General features: G+C 36.6%; 1 protein-coding gene across 1 annotated transcript in view; it reads left to right on the top strand.

Annotated features, from left to right (window-relative positions):
* Positions 1–576: 576 nt before the first annotated feature.
* The window catches only part of LOC108665762, a 46,158-nt gene continuing 22,804 nt past the window's right edge, over positions 577–23,930 (top strand). Inside the window, exons 1-3 of the mRNA XM_047881134.1 lie at positions 577–809; positions 1,184–1,256; positions 19,893–20,075. Coding sequence (XP_047737090.1) covers positions 577–809; positions 1,184–1,256; positions 19,893–20,075 — 489 coding nt within the window. The remainder of the gene's footprint in view (positions 810–1,183; positions 1,257–19,892; positions 20,076–23,930) is intronic.

Here is a 23,930-nt window from a genome sequence, read left to right as displayed (position 1 = left end):
TCTTTCCAAGTAAACTCTTGAGGCTTTCCGAAGCTATGTTTTAGTTCACAACAGTTCACGGCTCTAAATATTTGGGTTATATCTCACCGATGCAAGCTGAGCCACTAAAGTTTCGGCCAGTACATTGGGTCTAACTTAATACCATCAATTTTGCCCCATAAGTTATTGGCTATTAACATCAAAGTCGAAACTACAAAGAAAAAGTTATATTTTTTGTTGAGATTAACTTCGATCGTGCTCCTGCTATTGAAAATCAGCGGTGAGCACAGTTCCGCTAACCCGCTAACCGATAATTTGCGAAGCTTACTTTTTCCTTATCGGATTAGCTTTTCATCTAACTTTGAAATCCATCAGCGGACAAATTAGCTCCCGCTAACTGCAGTCCGCTATAAATGTTTAAAATACTCTTCTGATTGAAAATTCGGGTGTTAATATTTAATGCTAAGTATCGTTAGCCGTGTGCCACACTGATTGCTGACTACTTCAACATATGTACGTCTACCAATCTCGTCTTGTGTTTCTGCTACATAATTTATTAGCACCCTGTAGAATAAATGGGGAGCTCTCCACAGGGTGATGACACAGCTGAAGCTGCAGAGCATCACTGATTCTGAGGTCGGCTTCCTGAAGGAGTTCGCTCAAGTGATGACCGATGTTGCCGAGTCCTTGGTTAAGATCCGGGGCTTTGTCCTATCAGGCCTATCTCGGGAGCCTACTGTCAACTGTAGCAGTTACCATCATGAAGTAGATGGGGGCCAAGTCCAACGGCCTCCTGTACCGCAGTCCTCTGATAGACGCAATGCTGGCAGGCATCACGAAAAGGTTTGGGTCCCTCCTAGAAGACAAGAAGTGCCAGCTGGCAGCTACCTTCCACCTTAAGTTTCGCCTGTTCTTGTTGGAGAAGCATAATCACAGCCATCTCAGCAGGGTACAGAAGGCCATGGAGACCGCCGTGCAGACAGCCCTGAGGGACACCATTAATTGGAGGGCAGCAGTACAACCAGCAATGACGAGGATGTGAAAAACGACTTTTTCAGCAGGATCACTTAGCCCTCAGGAGTGCAGCAGGAGACAGGTCACTGATGTCCAAGGCACAGAACTTGGTGAAGACCTGGCTGGAGGCCAGCTCGAAGGAGTTCCTGAATGACGTTGTCTTCAGTTCCTGACTGACGTTGTCAACCAGCAATGACGAGGATGGGAAAGATGACTTCATCAGCAGGATCAACCAGCCCCCAGGAGTGCAGCAGGAGATACAGGTCACTGATGTCTAAGGCACAGAATTTGGTGAAGACCTAGTTGGGGGCCAGCTCGACGGAGTTCCTGAATGACGTTGTCTTCTTGGGTGAGCACCTGCTCATGTTGGGTGAGCAGGTGTGTACAACACAGCCATCGCATCCAGTGCTGCAGTTGAGCGCCTGTTTACCATAAGCAACGACATCTCGAAGGCCAAGAGTGCCACTCTGTTAGAAACCAACTATGAGAGGCTGATGTTCATTAAGGCGACAATCATCACCTCGAGGAGATGGAGGGCAAGCCATAGTAAAAGCAGCGTGGAACCCTGCTTTTACCTGTGTGTTTTTATTTCTCAATATTTCATATTCGCGTAATACTTTCTTATTCGTTTAATTAACTGAATTGTGAATGCCAACTACGATTAATTTAATTTGTTCATTTAATTATTTATGTACATCTTGATCATTATCTGATCTTTGCATGCTACACGTTTTTGGAATGCTCCTTGTCAATGCTACAACATATTAAAAGTTCGGCCCTATAGTTCTGTTTTTCATAGTTTTAGAGCCCCCAATACATTAAGCCAAAGCTTAATTGATATAGTAAAAATTAGCGGTTAGCGGTAAATTCAGCTAAATTTTTCGTCGATTTATCGATTTGGCGTTATAAAAGCTAACTTTTCAGTTAGCCGATTAACGGTTATCGAACTTAACTCTTCGGTTAGCTGTGATCACAACTGTTTAAAATAAAATCTGAAATCTTAGTGATATCCCGATACGGCAGGTAATGTCGAACAAAGTAATAAACGTCAATAATCTTATCGAAATACATTTCTGCCTAGCAGGCAAACCAGAAATAATAGAATCCCAAACATTTCGGAGTCCCTTTGTAAAATCTTTTTCACTGGCTCAAAAATTTTTGAACTGAAATAAAGCGAATTATTTCATTTTCAATATAATTTATTTGAATTATTTAACTTCAAAGTATTTATTATGAATGGAAGGCTCGTTCAAACCATATTTGAGCAAATAACCCCTAACTAACTTGCGTTTTAGAATTTGCTGTAACTATTTACTTTTTGAGAATTCTGTCATATTTAATTACGATGGCACCTGCGATGAAGAGCGCACTGACTTGTTTCTTGAGAGGCTGCAAGACCGACTGAATACATGAGCTGAACAAGAAATATTGATTTACCAAAACGATCTATTTATTAAAATTGATACTTTAAATACAATTTAAGAGTTCAACACAGGTTTCCGTAACCGGGTGGTGGTTTGTGCATCGCAGACGATCCCCTAGGAACGTTGGCATTGGCAGCCGGAGCGACTTCCAATAAAGGCAGATCCGCATCCTGATCTCGGGCTCAGCGGTTACCGGCCTTCATACGTGCTGCACACTCAGAAAATTTAATGGATCATATTGTCCAATTAGTGACACACGTATCACTGATTCACCATTTTATCGGGGCAAACTGGTTAAGGGTGACCATAAATGGTCAAAAATTGCATCGCCATTTGGACATCACTCTTCATATTTCTCTAAGTGTACTTCGAACAGCTCACAAGTGTTCGCGAACTTGTACTCAACATTGATTTCATGATTCTAACGATACTTAGAAAGAGCATCGCTTACATCCATGTTCAATTAATTTGCAGGTCATTTATGCGGTTTTAAAGTAATAGACGTCTCCAATTCAGTTATCTTCGAATAATGGTTTAGCGTTCTCGTCTACATGGGCTTCAAATGAAAAGTTTTGCAAACTAAATTTACGTCGTCAAACGAATATTTCCAGCAATAATATTATTTTTAGTTTTTGGTTAAAAATATGTGCTCTTAAAAAAATATGTTGAATGGTGATACGAATACTGATTATCAAAAATTGTTTTCTGGAAATCTTTCGAAAGCGTAGGTGGGTTCCGAATAAATCGACTACAATTTTTATAACCGAAATGTATAAATTTAAAACCACAATACCAAATTCCTGCGGTATCAGTGGCCGGAATTGTCCCCGACGAATATCTTGTTTTGTAAATCCGATTATAAGCCGAGGGACACTAATCAATCATCAACGCCTAATGGTCGAATTTACTACAGGCTTCATCAACTGGAAAGCAGAAGTGCTCGTCTGTTTAATAATTTTGATATACGACGTCTGATGACGAGACCGATTATAATTATTGCAAAGGCAAATGAGAATTATGAGGGATACCATGGGTGATCTGTTTAAAAAACGAGTTATATAATTGTGAAGAACCAATAAAATAATTACCAGCTATCATCGTCTTGAAGATTGGGAAAGTTAGGTTTCCCGCAAGCGTCTTCAGAGTTTTTATTTTGTAATTATAATCAGGGCTGTAAATGTTACACAAAAATATAATTAAATATTTGCAGAGACGTGTGTTGTGTCTTGTAATTACAATCAGTGCTGTAAATGTTACACAAAAATTCCGCCAGCGACAGCAGGAGGAAGTGCGTTAGACTCCCGTGGGATGAATAACAGGGAAGAGGATGGCCTAGGAGTGGTGAGGGGAGATCCTTCGTCGCTGTGAGGGAGTGTGTTATAGGGAGCAAATGGAGTGAACTTTTCCAAGAGTGCAGCTGCTATAGAGCACAGAACTATATGAACTTTTAGACATGAACTTATGTCGAGTGACATGATAGAGGCGACGCTACTTCATGGCCTAGGACATACTAAGGAAACTGGCAACTAACGAATGGTGCAGTCTGAAATTTTGCAGTACTTTTGATGATGAGTGTTGGGTAGACTTGCAATACCAAGATCATAAGTCGAACGGTAGTCGAGAGAACCAGTATGGCTGTACATTGCCGTTTTTAAAGCTGTGGTAATATAAAATATTGTGGTATTTGGTCAGAACTTTATGTATAAGCCCAAAGTAAAGCGCAGAGCGCTCCCATGTTCCAACGCTGAATTCCTTGGTAAAGAAACTCATTCCAAGAATCCATATACACGTCTAGTATAATTGAAAATAAGTATATTGTTGAAATTGCCGGTGAAATAAAGAAAAGTTCCTAACGGTCCATTATAAGTGCAATTGTGCTTTATTACATTTATTTGGAGAATTTACTTGCTTAGATTTTACCGGATTAGGTGAAATTTCTAGAAATACATATATAATTGAAGAAAACTTTATGTAAAAATTAAATATATGAGAATATGTATAATATTTTTCCATAAATATATTCATTATGTATATGAAGTAGTAAATTTCATGTAATAAGTAATTACCTTTGTGCTGCAGGAAGTTTAATAATTAGGACAAGCACGAGAACTACTTGAGTTAGAGCACAAATATCAAAATCTCCTTATTTACTGCTAATTTTCACTCTTCAAAATATTTGCGGTCAAATAGTGACTTATGCTCACTTGAAAGTGGCAACTGTGGTATCACTGAAATCAATCATTTCGGGAATCGATCGTCCGTTCAATATTTCCACTATGCAAATATTGAAAGGATATATTGCAAGTATATTGTGCAAATGTTGAACATTGTACAAATAGGTGCTATACTGAAAATTTGAAGTCACGTGAAAATTACAAAATCTGTAATTTTTTAGCATCTGTCTTTATTTCAAGGCAGAAATACTGCTGTACTTTTCATCATGATTTTCAGCAAATTTGATCTGATTTTCAGCAAATCTGATTTTCTAACGCTCTTGATTCATTTTTATATTTTTATTGACAAAATAGTATACGACTGAGCTCTGCAACATGTATGCCGTTCCATGTCCTTCTCGTCGTAAACTTGCCTGGACGTTCCAAAATTTGACGGCACCTTAAGAGACGAGAGAAAAAATGGGTCATTAGCTTATTAAAGTTCAGACGAGAGTGAGGGAAGTCGAGGACGGAGTTAGGGGAGGGGTACGGAGATGAAGTGTGTCGAGGGTAAGCGAGGGGAGACGGATTGCTGGAATGTGAGTGATGGCAATGTGAGAAGAAGTCGGTAGAAGGCGTAGAGGGAAATGAGAATAGAGGAAGGGAGATAATTTCATGGAATTTGAGTTAATTTTATGGAAGAAGGAAAGCCAATGATAGGCGACGTGAGGTATGGTTAGGCTGTGGTGGCAATTAAGGTTCGGTGATATAAGACGAAAATTTATGATATAAAATGAGAGACTGAGAGATATCGGGCAACGAAAATATTCGGATAATCGGATAACAAAATATTCGGATAAGAAGATATCGGGCAACGAAAATTTTCGGATGAGAGCGAAGAATGGAGGAACCTTGTCGTAAACCATCAGCAAGAATACGTTTTTCTGACAGGTGTACGACCTATCGGTTAACGTGCAGAATTGGTGTGCTTTGGAGTATGTTGAGCTGAAAATGGGCGCTCCTATTTATTCCTCATACATGACAGACCGCAACTGTACCAGTTCCCCCCTTTTTTCATCATCCTACTACACTACTTTTATCCCTTTCGTCCTAATTTATTATACATTTCGGTTCTCGAATTGTTTTTCTGCTCAATTTAATATTTAGGCTCTATTTCCTGGTCAGATTTTCTTCCAATCGGCCGTTATTTTACAATAGATATTTCACTTTCACGGCTTAGTTTTTTTAGTTTTTTTTAGTTTTTTAGTTCTTATGCTCTATTTTATATTTAAATTCTATTTCCTGGTATAATTCCGCTGCTCGGATTTACATCCACTTGGCCTGATTCTGAGGCTGTATATATTCTTGCTATTCAGTCTCCTTCTGCATAACAAGGTTTTTCCCACTAGGTCTGCTTATGCTGCCCTAGTTTCCTCCGCTAGGCCTATACAAATGGAGCCTGAAAATATTGTGCTTTTTCCCCATTTTATTTTGGACATGACATGTGCTGAATCAACCTTGCTAAGTTCTATCGCGATTCCTGCTGATGTGCAGGATCCTGCGAAAATAAATAATTAAATACAGTGTATCATAAGCCTTATGGTTGAAGTATTCGTTGCGCGTACATTTTTTGTATTTATTCCATATCTATTTTCGTCCATATCTATTGACAGCTGAATTTCTTTGCTGCCAATTTGACATATCATATCGATGTTATGGCCATTTTTAGTTAGATTACTATTTATTGTTATTTGTTTGTTTCAGTTGTCGCATTCATTCTCAATCTCGGATGTAGTTTCTGTCGTATTCTCTCTTTAAAATAAAGGCACCTGAAAAGAAGTGAGCTCATTTACATTGGTTTGCTCGGTCCCTTAAAGGGGCCGACCATTGAGGTCACTTGGCTGAAAATGCAAGGATGATTATAGCTTGTTTTATTTTTTTTAAACGCGTTCTTTTAATTAACCATTTGTGCAACTCAAAATTCCTCCAGTTTACTTTGTTCTCGTCCAGATTAATTACACTTGTTCTGATTCTGCTGCTCTAGTTTTTTTCCTATTTGTCCCATTTCCACTGCTCTATTTTTCTCCTCCTTGACTCGCTTCTGATGCTCTAATTTACTCCTACTTGATCCGCGTTTGCTGCTCTAGTCTTATCTTACTTGATTTACTTCCATTGCTATAGTGTCCTACTTGACCCACTTTCTGCTGCTCGTGTTTCATTCTACTTGACCCACATCTGCTGCTCTAGCTTTTTTTTGCTTGACCCGAATTGAGTAAACTTTTCTCCTACTTGACCCGATTTAGACGAGCTGCTCTCTGCTCACCAGCCACTTCCTATGAGATTCTCTGCCTTTACGACGCCGTTACTGCGCTGCCTCAATACTGCAGTGATACTGCAATCGGGCTACTGCTGCATTACTACCGCGATAATGCTACTGTCATTATACTTCTACAGCATTGCTACTGCCGCATTACTACTGCAGCATTGCTACAGCTGCATTACTACTGCCGCGTTACTACTGCGGCAATGCTACAGCTGCATTACTACTGCGGCAATGCTACTTTAATACTACTACAGCATTACTACTGCCGTATTGCCACTGCTTTCGTGGATAATTGATTCGCATGGAAAACACTTGATATGGGTTACAGGAGATTAATACTGTACTTAAAATTTTACTTTTTAGGTAGCGAAACTCGATAAATATTCATTAGTCGGCTCTCGCACTAAATGTTGATCAATCACGTCATTTTTCATTGGGATATTTGAAAGTCGAATTAAAATCCACCAATTTGTCGTGCATCGTGCATTTAAATGGAGACTAACATTTGAATGGTTCGGTTTTCATTTATTTTACTGATGTTTTCAAGAATTGCGCGAAATTTTTCATTTAAAGGAGTTGAATGGAAAAAGAATAGTTTTTATTTTATTCTGGTCGTAACGTTTTCACAGTGATGACAAGTGATCGGCGCTACTCTTTTACGAACTAAAATGTAGATCCGTGTGCAGTGTCCATAGTATTATTCTTCAGTATTTTAATATTCTGCGATCTACCTTTAGTGCGGAATAATATCCAGTTCAGGTCCTTTTTAGCGCATTTTCTCATTTATGGAAAAAAGGTGCTATTGTGCTCGTCATGTCCGTCTATCTGTTCGTCTGTCCGTGACTTCATGTTTTCGTCGGCGAGAAAATGCGCGCTCTGTCACTCACTGCAGTGAGTAGTGAGTTATATTTTTTATATTTTGTGCACCTCCTTTTTCAACATTAGATAAGAATGTAAGGATCTACTCACCTCTTGTCTTCCGAAAAAAATACGCAACTTTAGTTTACGCTTCGCTGGTCATCGAAGAGTCTTCGCGGCTCTAGGTTTATTTGACGGAACAGATGATCTTGCAATTGAGATTTCACCATGAAATGAGAACAAATCGGGAGCAGCAGAAAATCCCGAAAGGGATTTTTGGACAGAATTTTGCAGGAACATTTTTTATATTCTTCGACATTGGTGAAAGGAATTGTTCGATGAAGCGAAACTCTCATCACTGAAAAGCCTGAAAAGGGATTTGTTTGTGTCTGAAAGTTTTGCCTTTCCGAGATACACGAAAGATCAGCGTTTGCAAGTCGCGACTGGCTAAATTGGTGGCTGCGTATTTTGCAATTTAAATTGAATTTCAGTTCGAAAATTTAAATATTGAAGGTGGAAAACAAATCAACGTTTTTTTCTATAATATTTATTACACTAAACCATGAAATATTGGTCGTATTCAGAGATGGACGCTCAATGCCGGTACCAGAAATTTTTCAGTTAATCCCTTCAAAAATTATCAACCTGCAAAAAAAATTAGCTATATTTTTAAATTCTGATTCTTTCAACCGAATCAACAGAACACTAATTGACACTGTTGACTATAATTTGACAGTAGCACTGAGAAAATTCTGTGACGCCAAAGATTCGGCTGAAGAGTCGCTACACTCGGCTTAGTTTTTCCAGGACAGCTTGGCCATCCGGTCGACATTAGCTTCTGGTCAGAATCTCCCTTCCGACTTTATAGTCGCCTAAGAGTATGAGAAGAGTTGGCCCAGCCGAGTCATACCGAACTTGAAAGCTGCCCAGAGGCTGCTTCTGAAATTCGGAGCCGTAGCAAACATAGAGCGGCTGATTTACGTGTGCCTATTTAGGTGCCCTATGAGGCACCTATTTTAGAGTCCGGCCCGCATTTGATATTTGCTAAGGAAAAATCAAATTTTCATCGCAATTTTTGCCATGTGAATTTTGAAAAATATTCATTGGTTGCAAAATGTCATGTATAAAAATGAAGGCGCTCACTATCAACAGCTATGTAATCATGGAGATCTACTATGAGTGTGCAGAGGCATGGCGCAGAGAGAACGAATACATTTATATGATATTAGCATGTAATTCTAACATAATTTTACCAGGCATTAATTAACAAATTACTTATTATCGATTTTTTATCTGTGATGTATTTTACGATACGTTATTTCTAACTAAAACAAGTTGCTTGAAAATTTGGTGCAAGCAGTCCTGTACGACGTAAAACATCTTTAAAGATACTCTCTTTCTAATAAATTAGATGTGTAGTTTCAAATGTAGAACTTGATGAAGAAATAAAGTTACAATAATTGGAAAGAAAATTCTCGATATTTTAATGATTTGTAAACAATCCAACCCCAGCACAATCAAAATTTCAAGTAGAAAAACTATACGATTAGCATAATAATATATTATCATTTTGTCATTTATTGATCATACACGTAATTTTGCAAAGATTTTGTAGAATTTAAATTTTTAGCTGCATCGGCATTCTATTCCCATCAAAGATGCAGACTCTGAGATGCATCGCCTATATAGAGCTATGCTATTTTTATTAAACTAGTCTTACTGTAGCCTTCGCCAAAGAACTTCACCGCCAAACGCCCTTGTTAGACTTGTTAAAAAAGTCGGGAAAGAAGCTAAAGCTTCGAGGTTCAAGTTTTTCTTTCCAAGTAAACTCTTGAGGCTTTCCGAAGCTATGTTTTAGTTCACAACAGTTCGCGGCTCTAAATATTTGGGTTATATCTCACCGATGCAACGCGAGCCACTAAAGTTTCAGCCAGCACACTTGGTCTAAAATAACGTTCATCAATTTTGCACTATAAGTTCTCGGCTATTAACATCAAAGCCGAAACTACAAAGAATAAGTTATATTTTTTGTTGAGACTAATTTCGTGCTTCTATTATTGAAAATTAAATCAGAAATCTTAATGCGTGAAATCTCGACACGGCAGATAATGTGGATAAGTGATCGAATAGCCTCTGTGCATATATGCACAAGGTGTCGGGCTTCTCACACACGGACAAAAAAAAATTCAATAATCTTTTAGAAATACATTTCTGCCTAGCAGGCAAACCAGGAGTTACAGGATCCCTAAGATTATTGAGTCCCGTTATCGAATCTTCTTCACTAACTCAAAAATTATTGAACTGAAGTGAAGCGAATTATTTCAGTTTCAATGCAATTTATTTAAATTCAACGAATAAAATATTAATATGAGATTCGTTCAAACCATATTTGAACAAAGAAACCCTAACTAACTTGTGTTCTAGAATTTGAAGTAACTATTTACTTTTTCGATTTGGTTGTTGAATTTCTGATCGTAGTAAGGTCCAGACACGACAGATTTCGCCCATTCTCGAATATATGAAAATTTACGCTGCCAGGCTTCAAACACACGCACCAACATATGAATACAAAATCATACCATTAAAAATTCTCATCGTCGCTCTTAAGTTTCAGGAGAGAAATCGAATTTATGCAATTTAGAAACCCGTTGAACTGAATCAGGGTAATAAGAATTAAACTAATTAGTGCTACTAAGCAAAAACTTATTCAAACTCTTATTTCAGGTCTTATTGTCTTCTCAAGTGAAATATATGTACCTACTTTAAAATAAGTTTCGATTTTTGGTTCAACCTTCCTCACCCAATTCTTCTATGCGCTGCTATTCTCCCACTATTACCACATTTTAAGTGCGAGTAATTTCCCGATACGTAGAGTAGTACGAATACACCTCTGAACGGCCCTTTGCGGTGTCAGCCTTCAAACATACACACAAAACGAAGAAACACACAAACGCTGACGAATATATAAATGATTTCGTTCCATATCTACTTGTCCAATTGTACATATATTAGCATTATAATATACTATATTACCCTGCTCATTAGTTAGTTCGTATGTTTTATGAAGCCCGATATTAAATTGGACAATTATACATTCGAGCAGGCATCGAGTGTACAGCACCGAGGTAAATGACTTGTCATCAAAGTTCGCAATGAAACAGCGTACCGAAAATATATAAGGTTGCTTTTACGCGAAAATAAAATTTAATCAAATGATTATATGGAAGCTATTATATATGCTTTGGCGTTAAGGGAACGTCCGTACAAAATCTTGAAGCAGCTCAAGGATATAAGTTCATATCTACAAAATGCTAAAATATGCCTCAATTATTTATTATGAATGGAAGGCTCGTTCAAACCATATTTGAGCAAATAACCCCTAACTAACTTGCGTTTTAGAATTTGCTGTAACTATTTACTTTTCTTAATTTGCTTTTAGCGCATTTTCTCATTTATGGAAAAAAAAGCGCTATTGTGCTCGTCTTGTCCGTCCGTTCGTCTGTCTGTCTGTCCGTCTGTCCGCCGGCGACTTCGCGTTTTCGTCGACGAGAAAATGCGCTCTTTTTCACTCACCGCAGTGAGTATCGAGTTAAGTATTAATCGAGTATTATCGAGTATTAAGTTAGCATTATAGTATACTATATATTACCCTGCTCATTAGTTAGTTCGTATGTTTTATGAAGCCTGTTATTAAATTGGACAATTATACATTCGAGCAGACATCGAGTGTACAGCACAGAGGTAACTGACTTTTCAGGGTTGCTTTTTGCAATGGAACTGCATACCGAAAATATATAAGTTTGCTTCTACGTAAAAATAAAATTTAATCAAATGCTTACATGGAAGCTATATTATATAGAATAGAAGTGTCGGCGTTGAAGACATAGGCCCATGGCCTGTTGCCGATTCTTGAACTTTTCGTGACTTAATTCACAAGGGATCCGGCCTTTGGAACCCGATATATATGCTTTAAATATATGCTTTGGCGTTAAGGGAACGTCCGTACAAAATCTTGAAGCAGCTCAAGGATATAAGTTCATATCTACAAAATGCTAAAATATGCCTCAAATTTATTTTATTGAGTTATTTCTGTGTTACAAAGCTTTGAAAATAGTTTAACACAGTTCTCGGATGAATTATTATATCTAATGTGTATTGATATGTACTCACAGAATTGTATAACTATCGTGAATGATAATTGCATCGATAATCCCATGACCAAATGATCATGGGAATCTAGATTACTCATGAATCCCAAAGTAATCTAGAAGTTTTTCGTGCTTGCCAGCGTCAATCCCCACTAGAGCCGCCACTCAATAACAAAATAGAACTTCTTGTCACTGAAGTTTCTCCAATTTCCGTGGGTCTCCAAACTTAGACCATAAGTTAGCCGCAGCTTCTGTTTCTTTCCGATAGTTTGGTAGCAGCTGCTGCTTGAAGGAGTGCGCTGAATTTCCTCTCTATTGACTACATTACGATGGACCAGCCTTTTTATCATTGCCTCCTGATGTTGCTGATGAAAACAAAATTATTCTGCACTAGTTTGAGGTGTTCTCATCTATATATTATTAATATTTCCCGTAAATTGTTTTCTAGCGTGGATTTGAAGTTTTTCTGGGGTTTCTGGAAATTGATTTGAGTAGCAAAAACAAATGCTTAAAGATTCAGGATCATCTTGTATAATGCCGACACAATTGGCTTATTTAATTGAAGAAATAGGTGATCACAATACAGCGCTTTACTGTTTAAATTGTTAGCTGTATATGTTAGGTTGAGAAAAAAAACATGTTCTGCCATCATATGATGTAAATTTTCATCCAATTGCATAAGTGCCTCGATCCTGTGAACGCACAGTCCTTATTTTCATTACAGACGATTATAATTCACTACCGTATTTCACTAACGTATTTCTAAACATTAGGATACTTATATATGCGGAGTACAAAAATTTTACTTATTCTAATATAAATGACAATTTTAATTGTTGTTGACGCTATTTCGAATTTATTTCATTGTACCCTCCGTAAAATAATTCTGAAAATACAAAAAAAAACGCGAATATAGAACAGCGGAAATGCAACTGGGCTAGTCACCCCCGCGGATTACAGCTGTTAGTCACTCGTAAGCCCCAGTTTATGCTTTGACTCCAGTGAGTAAGCCGACACGCTGGCCCAGCAATTGCTGTATAGCATTTCACTATTTTCGAACAGATTTGTTTCCTTTTTGTTCGAGGATTAGCAAATCACTACAGTGGGATTCAGTCTCTTCATGCGCGGTTCAGGAATAAAAATTCAACAAAGAATGCTTGCGTTTGTCATCAAGAACAAAATATAACTCAGTACTCTCACTGCAGTGAGTGACAGAGAGCGCATTTTCTCGTCGACGAAAACTTGAGGTCACGGACGGACGGACAGATGGACAGATGGACAGACGGACATGGCNTGTATTTTTTCAATAAATGAGAAAATGCGCTAAAAATAACTTGTTTAGCGCTCCAGTGCTCTCCAGTGGATAATTATAATGCAAATGCATATCATACTGGAGCAATTACTGATGCGGATTTTCGGTGCACAAGCGTCATTTATTATAATGATTGATATAAATATGATTTTCGGTGCACTAGGTTCTTCTGTTATGAGGAGTCATTTAAATCGCATTTTCGGTGCACATGCACCAATTTATGTCGTAGAGACTAATGGTATGTCACATATTAACTTTTAACTTCAAAATAGACCGATTTTTTTCATCAAAGTTCTAATGTCATTGAGATTTAATTGAACCTGGAAACATTTTATACCCGTTTCCATTTAAATTTTTGACCGCGAGAGAATCATTAATAACAATTCCCTTTTACAGCTAATTTAGAATTTATATATTTGGTTTGCAAAACATTCGTGCTTTCAACCGACTCATCAAACCAATGGGACATCGAAATACTCTATTTATTCATACAAATTTAACTTTATGTTCATATATTAATCATATTGTTCACTGCCTACACGAAAATTACCTTCGTTCAAGTGAAAGGATATATGTTGAGGGAGTTTTTAAAACTTAATTTCAGCGCCCTGCATGCACGCAGCGATATCCCGTTACACCGGCATCATTTTCTGCCCGGTAGCTAGAAGTTGGAAAATCCGGATTATGCGGCTAAACTTTTGATAATTTCATTTAAACATATGAAGTAAACCGCCTCACTGTAGTGGTATGGCGTAGTTATGGGAAGGAATGTGATGCAAGCCTCCTTCCTCTCTCTATGGGGCAGGATTATGATGCACGCCTCCTCACTCCCTTGGCGCGGTGTAGCTATAGGGCAGGAATGTGATGCACGCCTCCTCACTCCCTTGGCGCGGTGTAGCTATAGGTGTTAATCTTCATCGCAGTTCAACCGAAGGCAGGTCAGGTGCAAACCTAAAAAGTTGGTGGTTGAAATTATCCAGTAAATTTTTTACTGGCTATTTAAGCACAATGTATGTTACTACTATCATTTATTAACACCACTTCATTAATTCTACTAACATCATCTATTTATTTCCAATAAAACCTCTCGTTTTGTTGAGAGACGCCTGCACAAAGATGCAAGACTGTAGTCGAGCTCATTTTTATACCACCAAGCAACCGAGCTCACTTAAGCAAGTACCTAGCTCATTTACGCGTATATACAAACGCGTAACCGAGCTCGCTTATACGAGTATATACCAACAAATTTGTCGAGCTCATTTACACGTATCCATTTCGTAACGGCAATGTGTTCTACATTACTTTTTATTCGTATTTTTCTACAGAATCATCATGAACTTGGACCGAATATTGCATCACCGTAAAAAATAATTAGATATATGTTATTGGTAAAAATTATATAATTGGGACTAGAAAATCCCGGTAGTATATGGTTCCAACTGAGGTGACACAATTTGCGACATCATTGATTTGATAAAAAAAACATTTTCGTAATATTTTTTGTTAGTAGTTGAATAATATCACAACTTCCTTTGACAAACGCGTGTAATAGCTTATATAATAACATATCCCAAAAAGAACAAATATTGATATTCCTTTAGATTGTCTATATGTAGGCGCAGGAGTGTTTCTAATATGTCCCTGTAGACGAAAGGGGTATATACCAACAAGTTGTCTAGCTCATTTACGTTTATATACCACCAAGTAACCGAGCTCATATATGCGTATATGTCGTGCCGAAATCGCAGAATTGACGATTCAATGAAATCGGCAGCCAGTTTGCCAAATCTGTAAAATCAGCATTTCATTGGTGATTCGTAAAAACGGACCTTTAGAATTAGGGTTAGAACATAAATAGACAGTTAGAGCTAGGAAAGGTTCGATCAAGTTCGGCCAAGTTCCTTTATATTTAAAAATAAAAAAATAACTTGACTGACTGACCTAACCCTAGATACATATAGAATAGAAATGCTGATTCTACAAATTCGGCAGCTGGCTGCCGATTCCAAAGAGTCGGCAATTCTGCGATTTCGGCGCGACACGTAAATACTACCAAGCAACCGAGCTCCTTTACGCATATATACCACCAAGTAACCTAGCTAATATTGAAAGGGATTACAATAGGACTCGTGAAATTTATCGTTTAGTCCCCCAACAATATACGCGTATATACCACAAAGTAGCCCAGCTAAGTTTCATATGTCGGTTGATAAAAATACGTACTCTGTCTGTTATCTGAGAACTTCCATTATGAGCTCATTTTTATACCACCGAGTAGCCGAGCTCATTATTGAACAACCCTGTCTTAACTTTTCCTTAACTAATGACCAGCTCCATCGAAGCCATCAGCAAGTTCAGTAATCGATATCGTAATGACTGCGCTGTCCTTTCTCAAACGAAGAGATGAGGGATGCCAAGAGGGGGCCAATCAATGAATTTGCGATGAGGCCTTCGCGTACGTAAAACAAATACGTGGAATCATAAGAAACCTTTCCGCTGACTTGGGTGTATTTTTCGATAGTTGTCAGTCGATGAAAACTTATTTCATCCAGTTTCACCCGAAGACTCTGAATGGTGGTGGTGGTGGTGGTGGTGGTGGTATTTGCTGTGTGGTGGTATTTGCTCAATCTATTTAAGACGACGAAAGATTGAGTAGAATCTAATTTTGGAAGCATCGAGCTTGAACTCAATTAGATTTATTGACCAGTTTTTCAGAAATTTCGTCTGATAATATTATATTCTGATTATATGACAACAGGTTGCTAAAATAATGCTACTACATCCCGAAATTTCCACATGAACTTAACGCTGTATCAGTCCGTTGTTACGGAACAGCATTACTTGCTTCTTTTTTTATATGAATGAGCTACAAACGAAAACAAGCAATCGCTTGACAGGAAAAACTGTCCATCTGACGACGATGATGCAAGGTCTTGACATCCTGACAAGAACTTTTCTTGTCAAGTTTCCTTATCTTGACTTGACCTTGTCTTGTCATGTTTGACAAAAACAATTGACTAGAACAATTTAATGCCTATTAATGTAATTTAGTATTTAAATTTAATTTAATTTATTGTGATTTCATTTAATTTGTTGTAATTTAATTTAATTTATTGCAATTTAATTTAAGGTCTTGACAAGAACTATTTGTAGAACAACCAAGTTTCTAAAACGATTGTGGCGGTTTTAGGAATGACATTCAGGAAGACCTCGCTAATTTCAGCCGCAGGCTGTCACGTCAGATCTGAGCATAACTTCTACTTTCAGACAAACGCGTAGAAACGAAACTTCACAAATGAACGTGGATAATCTTCCGGCATTATTGAGCCGTCAGTTTGGACTGTGTACGACCTCTTGTTTCATTTCGCCATTTTTTTCGCCAGCTTTTCAAATTTACGTGATTCAAAGTTATTTCCTTTCGCGGAACTTCTCCAGCAGTTTTGTGTATAAAAAATCTGGTTTGGTATGTTCTCACAAAACCGTTCATATAAGAGTTGTAAAAGAGGGCTTCGAAAATGTTCAATGATTGGATGTTTAAAAGCATTCAGAAGCAATTAAAAGAAGCGCACGTCAATGCAGCAGTTAAATGCAAATTTGACACATCTAACGCTATCAAAATGCGGTAATGTTGTCGATAAATATTACCTAAATGTGGAGATGTTGTCTGAAAACTACATGTATATTTACGATGACAATTTCACTACGATTTCAATTAGTTTTAAACTGTTTTTTTTCGAATCATGAGCTCCAAACATTACTTCTAAACATATCTTTTGAGTGCAAAATTGCAAAATTATTACTTAAATATCCCACCTGCTGATATTTTCAGTAGGAAATTACTCGTAATTATTCACGCTTATATTTTCGTCTTTAGAAATTACTCATAAACGTGTAAAAATTATATTTTCATCTTCTTTCCATTTATATTCATATTTACCGAACAGTACGCCGTAAAGCTAGGTATTGGAAAAGAGAGACCATTATTAAGGTGGCAAGCATAGGTGGTCCAGCGTTTTTATTGAGACGTTACTTGTTTTTACAATTTGGCGTTAGCAAATCATTATTATTTTATACCTCGCAAAAAATATCAAATTTTTATGTACCTAAATACCTCCTTGATTTAACTTTCGTTGAGTCAATTGTAATGTTAAAATGCCACGATTAATATTTCTGTACGTGTTTTATTTTTCAACAAGTTTCATGACCTGCATGATGTGAATGAACAAATCGTTTACCAGTATTCAGTTAAATCGAAGTTGGTATTCTTGATATGATAATCAATGATGCGTTCATCCGAAACCTGCAAAGGAAGTTCAAAATGCGTAATGGAACTTTTCTAAAATAGGAGTTATTCGTAGGATATTTTTATAAGGCTTTGCTAACTTTTTCACCCCGTTACAACTATGATATATAATTTTAATCGTGGGCGTTTCATCGAGTTTAATTCACATTTAGTAACAAAGCATTCATTGATTGATTACATTGAATAATAATTTTTGGAACTGAAAAATTGCTTATTTATCAGTATTTCTTTTTTTATGATATATATGAATTTTTTTAATTTCAACCTGAATATGCCTGCGATAAAATCTCTATGCGATTTTATGTTGAAATAAACCGTAATTTATTCTATGTGCATCAATTTATAATTGTACTCTTTCTTAATCATTTGGACAGCAATTGTGATTAGAAATTTACAGTGAACTCATTTTCTATTCTAAATTTTTAAACTGTCGGGAAAATAGGGACGATCAAACGGTTGCACATGCATATAACTTATAATTCCCTCATATCATTTTATTTCAACTTGCACTACACTAATTCAAGCTTCATAGTTCGTAACTCAAAGACACCTTCTTTGCATATTATTAAAACATTTATTTTTAATAAGAATTATGATGCGAAATGAAATCATCTGACTAATGTTTGCAGGTGCGTTAAAGTCTTGATGTCTGAGGATATCTCAATATCAAAATTTTTATCTGCAGTATTGTTCCGCTCGGTTTTTCTTTCGGTTGTCTTTCAACAATGGGCGTATCGACGTTTCAAAGAAAGCCGAAGTCGGAGCATTGTTCCAGTGCGCTATTGTTGGCAGTCGCTCTCAAGATGTGTGGCATTGTATGATGTTCGCCATCTTTTAACATCAACTCAGTCTGGTAGATGAATATGTAAACTTTATTTGAATTCAAGGTTTTTCTGCGGTGTACGACCGCGCATGTTTCGACTGCGCCAATAGAGTTTCAAGTTTCAGAAAACAACAATTTTCGAATATTTCTAGCTGAAATAATATAGATTTTAGTCGAAAAACAAGGTAACATTTTTCTGAGTGCAGTTGGAAGAATGTAAAAGTTTAATATTGATCAGAATCTAAATTAGGTATTAACATGTAAAATAAAAATTAAGACTACCAAAATATGATAAAAAACCACACCATATAAGTTATTAACAGGGCTTATTCCTGCAAAGTTTTTTCATTCTAGCCTAGCAGCTGAGCGAGATTTCTTCTCACTTAACTGGCTAGTACAATAAAAAGCAATATAAAATACAGAAATAATATTAATTAACAATAATATACACAATTATGAACAATGTTGCAAATGTCGGTACTGTTATTTTAAACCACAACAATTGTTCACAATATTCGACCAGGTCCTTTATCTTCATCCAAAATTCCACGTTTTATTCTGGAATAGCTAAAAAATTAATCTTCATTTAGTTTATAAGAATAAGGTTATGATAAATGTCTGTTTCTACTAAATAAAAGTGAATCAGTGGTCGTAGCCATACGTGTACAAAAGTTTTACTTTCCAAAATTTCATCAAACCTAATTTTTTCTGAGTACTTGACCGCGTATAACTATTACAAAAATTATTATGCATGCGTCCAAAATCCTTTAGGGATTAAATTTTTAGATCTAACACCTTCCAGTCACAAATAACCAGTCCCTGAAGTATGTGAATAACTTCTCCCATTTATATGATGAGGGTGATGTCTAAAAATATTTATTTCTATTGGTCGAGATCAGGGTGATGGTTGCTGCTCATTCCCCTCTCAATCCATCTCAGAAACTTTTCGTTCTGGACCCCCTTGTGTTCCGTCACATAAACACGGATAAGATCTCGATCTAATCTTAAAGATATATTACTGTCATTCGATGTAGGAACATGTCTACCGCATGTCAAGGCTCTTGTTTTATATTTTTAACTCCGCAATGTGTTTAATTTTTTTAAAGCAACTTTTAAAAAATACTTACTTTTTTCTCGTCCATTTAATTTTTTATTTCATGATCGCGAACATCAGCCGGTTTAAAAACAGGGAAAAAGCGATATCTTAAATGAACTGATTTTACCACTCACGTGACATCCGTATTCCAATAGACAAATATCTGAATGCTTATTCGTAATAATTCCTACATTTCTCTGAGAGTATGAACGCACAACCATCAGATATACAATTTTTATGGAAAACTATATAAGACAGAAAATAAATTTCATTTCCAGAGCTAAGAAATCCCGCATCGTAATTTTTATTCATAATAAAAATGCAGACAGCCCCGAGGGTTCCTTCTCAATCGAATTTACTTAGCAGACAATAATTTGAACTGTATTCTACGGTTAATCTGGGACAGATCCTTTTTTATAAAGATAAAATCAATTCATGAATTTGTTTTTTCTTATTCAGGTAACGCTTGTGAAGTGGAATGAGCCATACCAGAAGCTGGCGACATGTGACTCATCAGGCATAATCTTCGTGTGGATCAAACACGAGAGCCGCTGGAGCATCGAACTCATCAACGACCGCAACACTCCAGTGACTCACTTCTCGTGGAGCCACGATGGCCGCATGGCGCTCATCTGCTACCAGGTCGGTTAATTTTTTCTTTCGATGTGCCATGATGGTTGCATGACCCTTATCAGGCACCAGGTCGAGAAGCCCTGATGGTTCTTTCGAGAAGCCCTGATGGTTGCATGAGTCTCATCTGCTACCAGGTCGGTTCTTTCGAGGAGCCCTGATGGTCGCATGGTCCTCATCTACCACCAGGTCGGTTCTTTCGAAGAGCTCTGATGATTGTATCTGCCACCAACTCGGGTTTTTAGAGGTGCCACGACGGCCCCGATGGCCAACATTAGCTGTTGGCCATCGGGGCCAACAGCAAGTCGGGGCCTAATCGGTTGGCCATCGGGGTCTAGTTGTTATCCTACTCAGATAAATTTGATGGTGTACTTTCTCGTGCTGTGATGTACTTTTCCTCTGTCACTCGTGTAATTTAATGTCATACAGGTTCAGTTCATATAAAGCACTGAGTTTTATGTTTTTCAAGAACGGATACGTAAAGTTACATGTAGAAGTCCTTACCAGCGCATAACTAAAACATGAATGATCAAAACTTTGAACTGGTGAAAACTTAGAGTCCGGAAAAGTCTGAATGAAAACGGAAAACTCTTAACGCGAATTAAATAATTATCATTATTTTAAATTTTACAATAATATTATAATTCTAGATTTGTATAAATTGAATCTATTTTCTAGCACACGGTTATAGCATAATTTGCTAAGAACATACAAGTTGTGTGATTCGGAAAAAAAATCAGGACTAATGCTAGTTGTATAACAGAGGAGAAGTGTTCACGCAGCATTTTTGCGCGTCGTTAAAAAACAAGTATCAGAAACAGCTTTACCGAATGTTTTTTTATAGTGTCGGTTTATACAAACAAGAACAAATAAAGGCGAAAAAGTTAGCGTTCATTCACTGTAATATAACATTGACAAGGATCAAACATGTCAATTTTGTATGACTCGCCAATATAAAGCAGGACGTTAAATGAACTTAAAACAGATCAAATATTGTGTTTCCTGATGCGCATGACTTTGCGTCATCGCTTATCGAGCTTAATTTGTGAAATACTTCATTTCATTTCATCTTGTATCTTATTTTCGATAAATAGTTAATCCGAATTGATAGCGAACGACAATCGAATTTTTCACTAAAATTATGCGTTAAATTTACGTCATCAACACTAAATTTTACTCTGATTGACAGGAGTAAAAAAAATTTTGGTAACGCATATTTTCTTTCTTTCGCCTATATATAATAGGCTGCAACTATGCACATTAAATTTCAGCTTTTTTAATTTCAAATAAAGCATGACATACAAAATAAAACAATTCTAATTTACGTAAAGATAGATGTTAAAAACTTTTGAGCAAAATGCATATAACTTGATAAATCAATGAGTATTCGCAACAACTCCTCGTTCAGAGCCGCTAATATTTGAAGCCAAATTTGGCCGATGGCTGACAGGTTATCTTTAAGACGCCCCTGCCTATCAGTTCTGTGCCTCTCACTTATATCGCCACTGAAAAGTTTGACATCTTCATCAGGGAAAAAGAGGCGTTCATATCTTATGAGTTTTAGTGGATGTAATTTGAAATGTGTCTCAACGTGTTTAGTTTTAATTTAGCTCTGCCGCTGGAGACTGACTGGATTATTTACATTCATGTAATTCGTATTAATGAATGGACTTTTAGAAAAATATATCACATGCTGATTAAGGTACAATTAGTTTATTTCTCAAAGTCCCTCATAGTGGTGAAAGCAATTTTCAAATGAAAATTTCCGACCAGCAGTGTAGCAAGGCAATTGAGTTTTAAAGGACTTTCAGAAACGCCAACTGCATTCTCCCAACAATTTCAATTTTTTCAGTTCAATTCCAGTCATAGTTTGGGTGAAAATTACAAGGCAATAGAGTTTTACGTTACTTTCAGAAACATAAACTGTATTCTCCCAACAGTTTGAATTTTTTCCGTTCAGTTTCACTCATACTTTGGGTAAAAATTACAAGGCAATAGAGTTTTACGTTACTTTCAGAAACACAAACTGTAGTCTCCCAACAGTTTCAATTTCTTCATTTCAATTTCACTCATAGTTTGGGTGACAACAATTTGTTACGCACAATTTAAGTACCTCCTAAGACTTCTGGGACTAATAAGATTATGAAACTCCGTCAAATAAACACAATTGTTAATCATGAAATCATCATATGCACTTCATTAAACAATTTTTGTTCCAATAAAGATTTATTATAAAGATTCACTAAAGTTGTCTATCCTGACGGAGTCTTCGCTCTGACCGTTATGAATACTTTGCACATTTCCAGCCTCATTTTTCTAAAAACAAACTGATTAGCTTTCAACCTCACTTCAAATGAAATTCTAATCTGAACAGATGCGTCACGATGCCACTCGAGATAGAAGAATTCTTTTTCCGTCAAATCTAATATCATTCTTCTTGGGAATATTTCAAAACTCACCAGGATATCTGATTGTCTATGACCGTTGTTTTTAATTTCTTTCTCCAATTAAATGTTCCCTGCATGTCAATATGGACGCTACAAAAGATTCAATAGAGAAATTTTTTAATAGAAATTTTGTTTCATCAGCTTATACCAAGCTTCAAACTGAATTAAAGATTTCCAATAATCTTTTTCAAAATCTTATTAAAAACATGGTATAAAATAGTGTAATGGTGTTTCCAAGTTTTTTATTCTCTTGTGAAATTTTTCAACAAAGCCTGGTTGCGACTTGTTGGGTCGCCTCAATGCTATTGCAATGTCTAGTAAGTATTAGTAAATTGAAAAAATAATAAGTATTTATTAATGTTTAACTTCATTATTAAACATAATAAACATTTTGCCCATTTAATAATTTTTTATGAAAACAAGAATGATCAAAGGGACTGTTAATTAATCCACTATCTATTTTCAAGAAATTAAGTAAATTCCAGTACATGACTTTGACTTAGACTTTGAAACATTCCAATGTCAGCGTTCAGCTCTATACCATTGAAACTAAAAAAAATCTTCAGATATATTTGATGTTGCTTTGCAACAACGGTAAACGTTTATTTATTTCGCCAATCTAATTAAGCTTCCAATTATTCTGATATTGAGATTGAATCACAGCGACCCTCCCTACCGATCGCTCGTGTTGCAAAATGAAGCACTCAGTATTTCAAATTCGGTGTGCACCACGTAGTTAAAAACTGGATACATGACGTAAAATTTATCTTCGAATGATGTCCCTGCTAAACATCCTATCCAAAACATTCCAGTATTGTCCCAGCTTTCAATGCGATGTAAAATGATTATGCGAGCGCCGGTTTGCGGTGTGCCAGATGCGATGCGATTCCTGTCGGCGAAACACTTTTTAAATTCGAATTTAAGAGTTGGTGGCCGGGCTGTTGATTTCATGCCTGAAACTCCAATTTATGGACACGTGTTGAAGTTGATTTAACAACAATAAAATGAGGACAAAATAGTTTCGTTGCATATATAAATATTGAATCGCGATAATTTTTCCTATACTAACTTTACATGTGATTTTCAAATACTTTTCATCAAAAGACGTAGAAATCGTTATCTCAGTTATACAAGCCCAATTTAAGTTCCAGAGCCATTCCATGAACAGAATTTGTAATTTACCCATAAGTATCAAAGTGACATTTTTCATATAAATATGCTCTTAGGTTAGGAATAATTATTGTAAATTGGATAAACACACAATTCATTATCGAAAAATATTTCCAACGTTTGTTTAATTTTCTGCCTAATATTTATCAAATATCATAAATGCCATCCTTTCATTTTTCTCAAAAACTCGTTTCCTACACGAAAAACCGCAAGCGACTATAAGTGACAAGTGCACATTTGCATCGTTACT

The sequence above is a fragment of the Hyalella azteca genome, unplaced genomic scaffold (genome assembly GCF_000764305.2).
Source record: "Hyalella azteca isolate HAZT.00-mixed unplaced genomic scaffold, Hazt_2.0.2 contig7131, whole genome shotgun sequence".
In the NCBI taxonomy this organism is placed as follows: Eukaryota; Metazoa; Arthropoda; class Malacostraca; order Amphipoda; family Hyalellidae; genus Hyalella; species Hyalella azteca.
The sequence above is the reverse complement of the archived record's forward strand: the minus strand, read 5'-3'. Positions and strand labels throughout refer to the sequence as shown.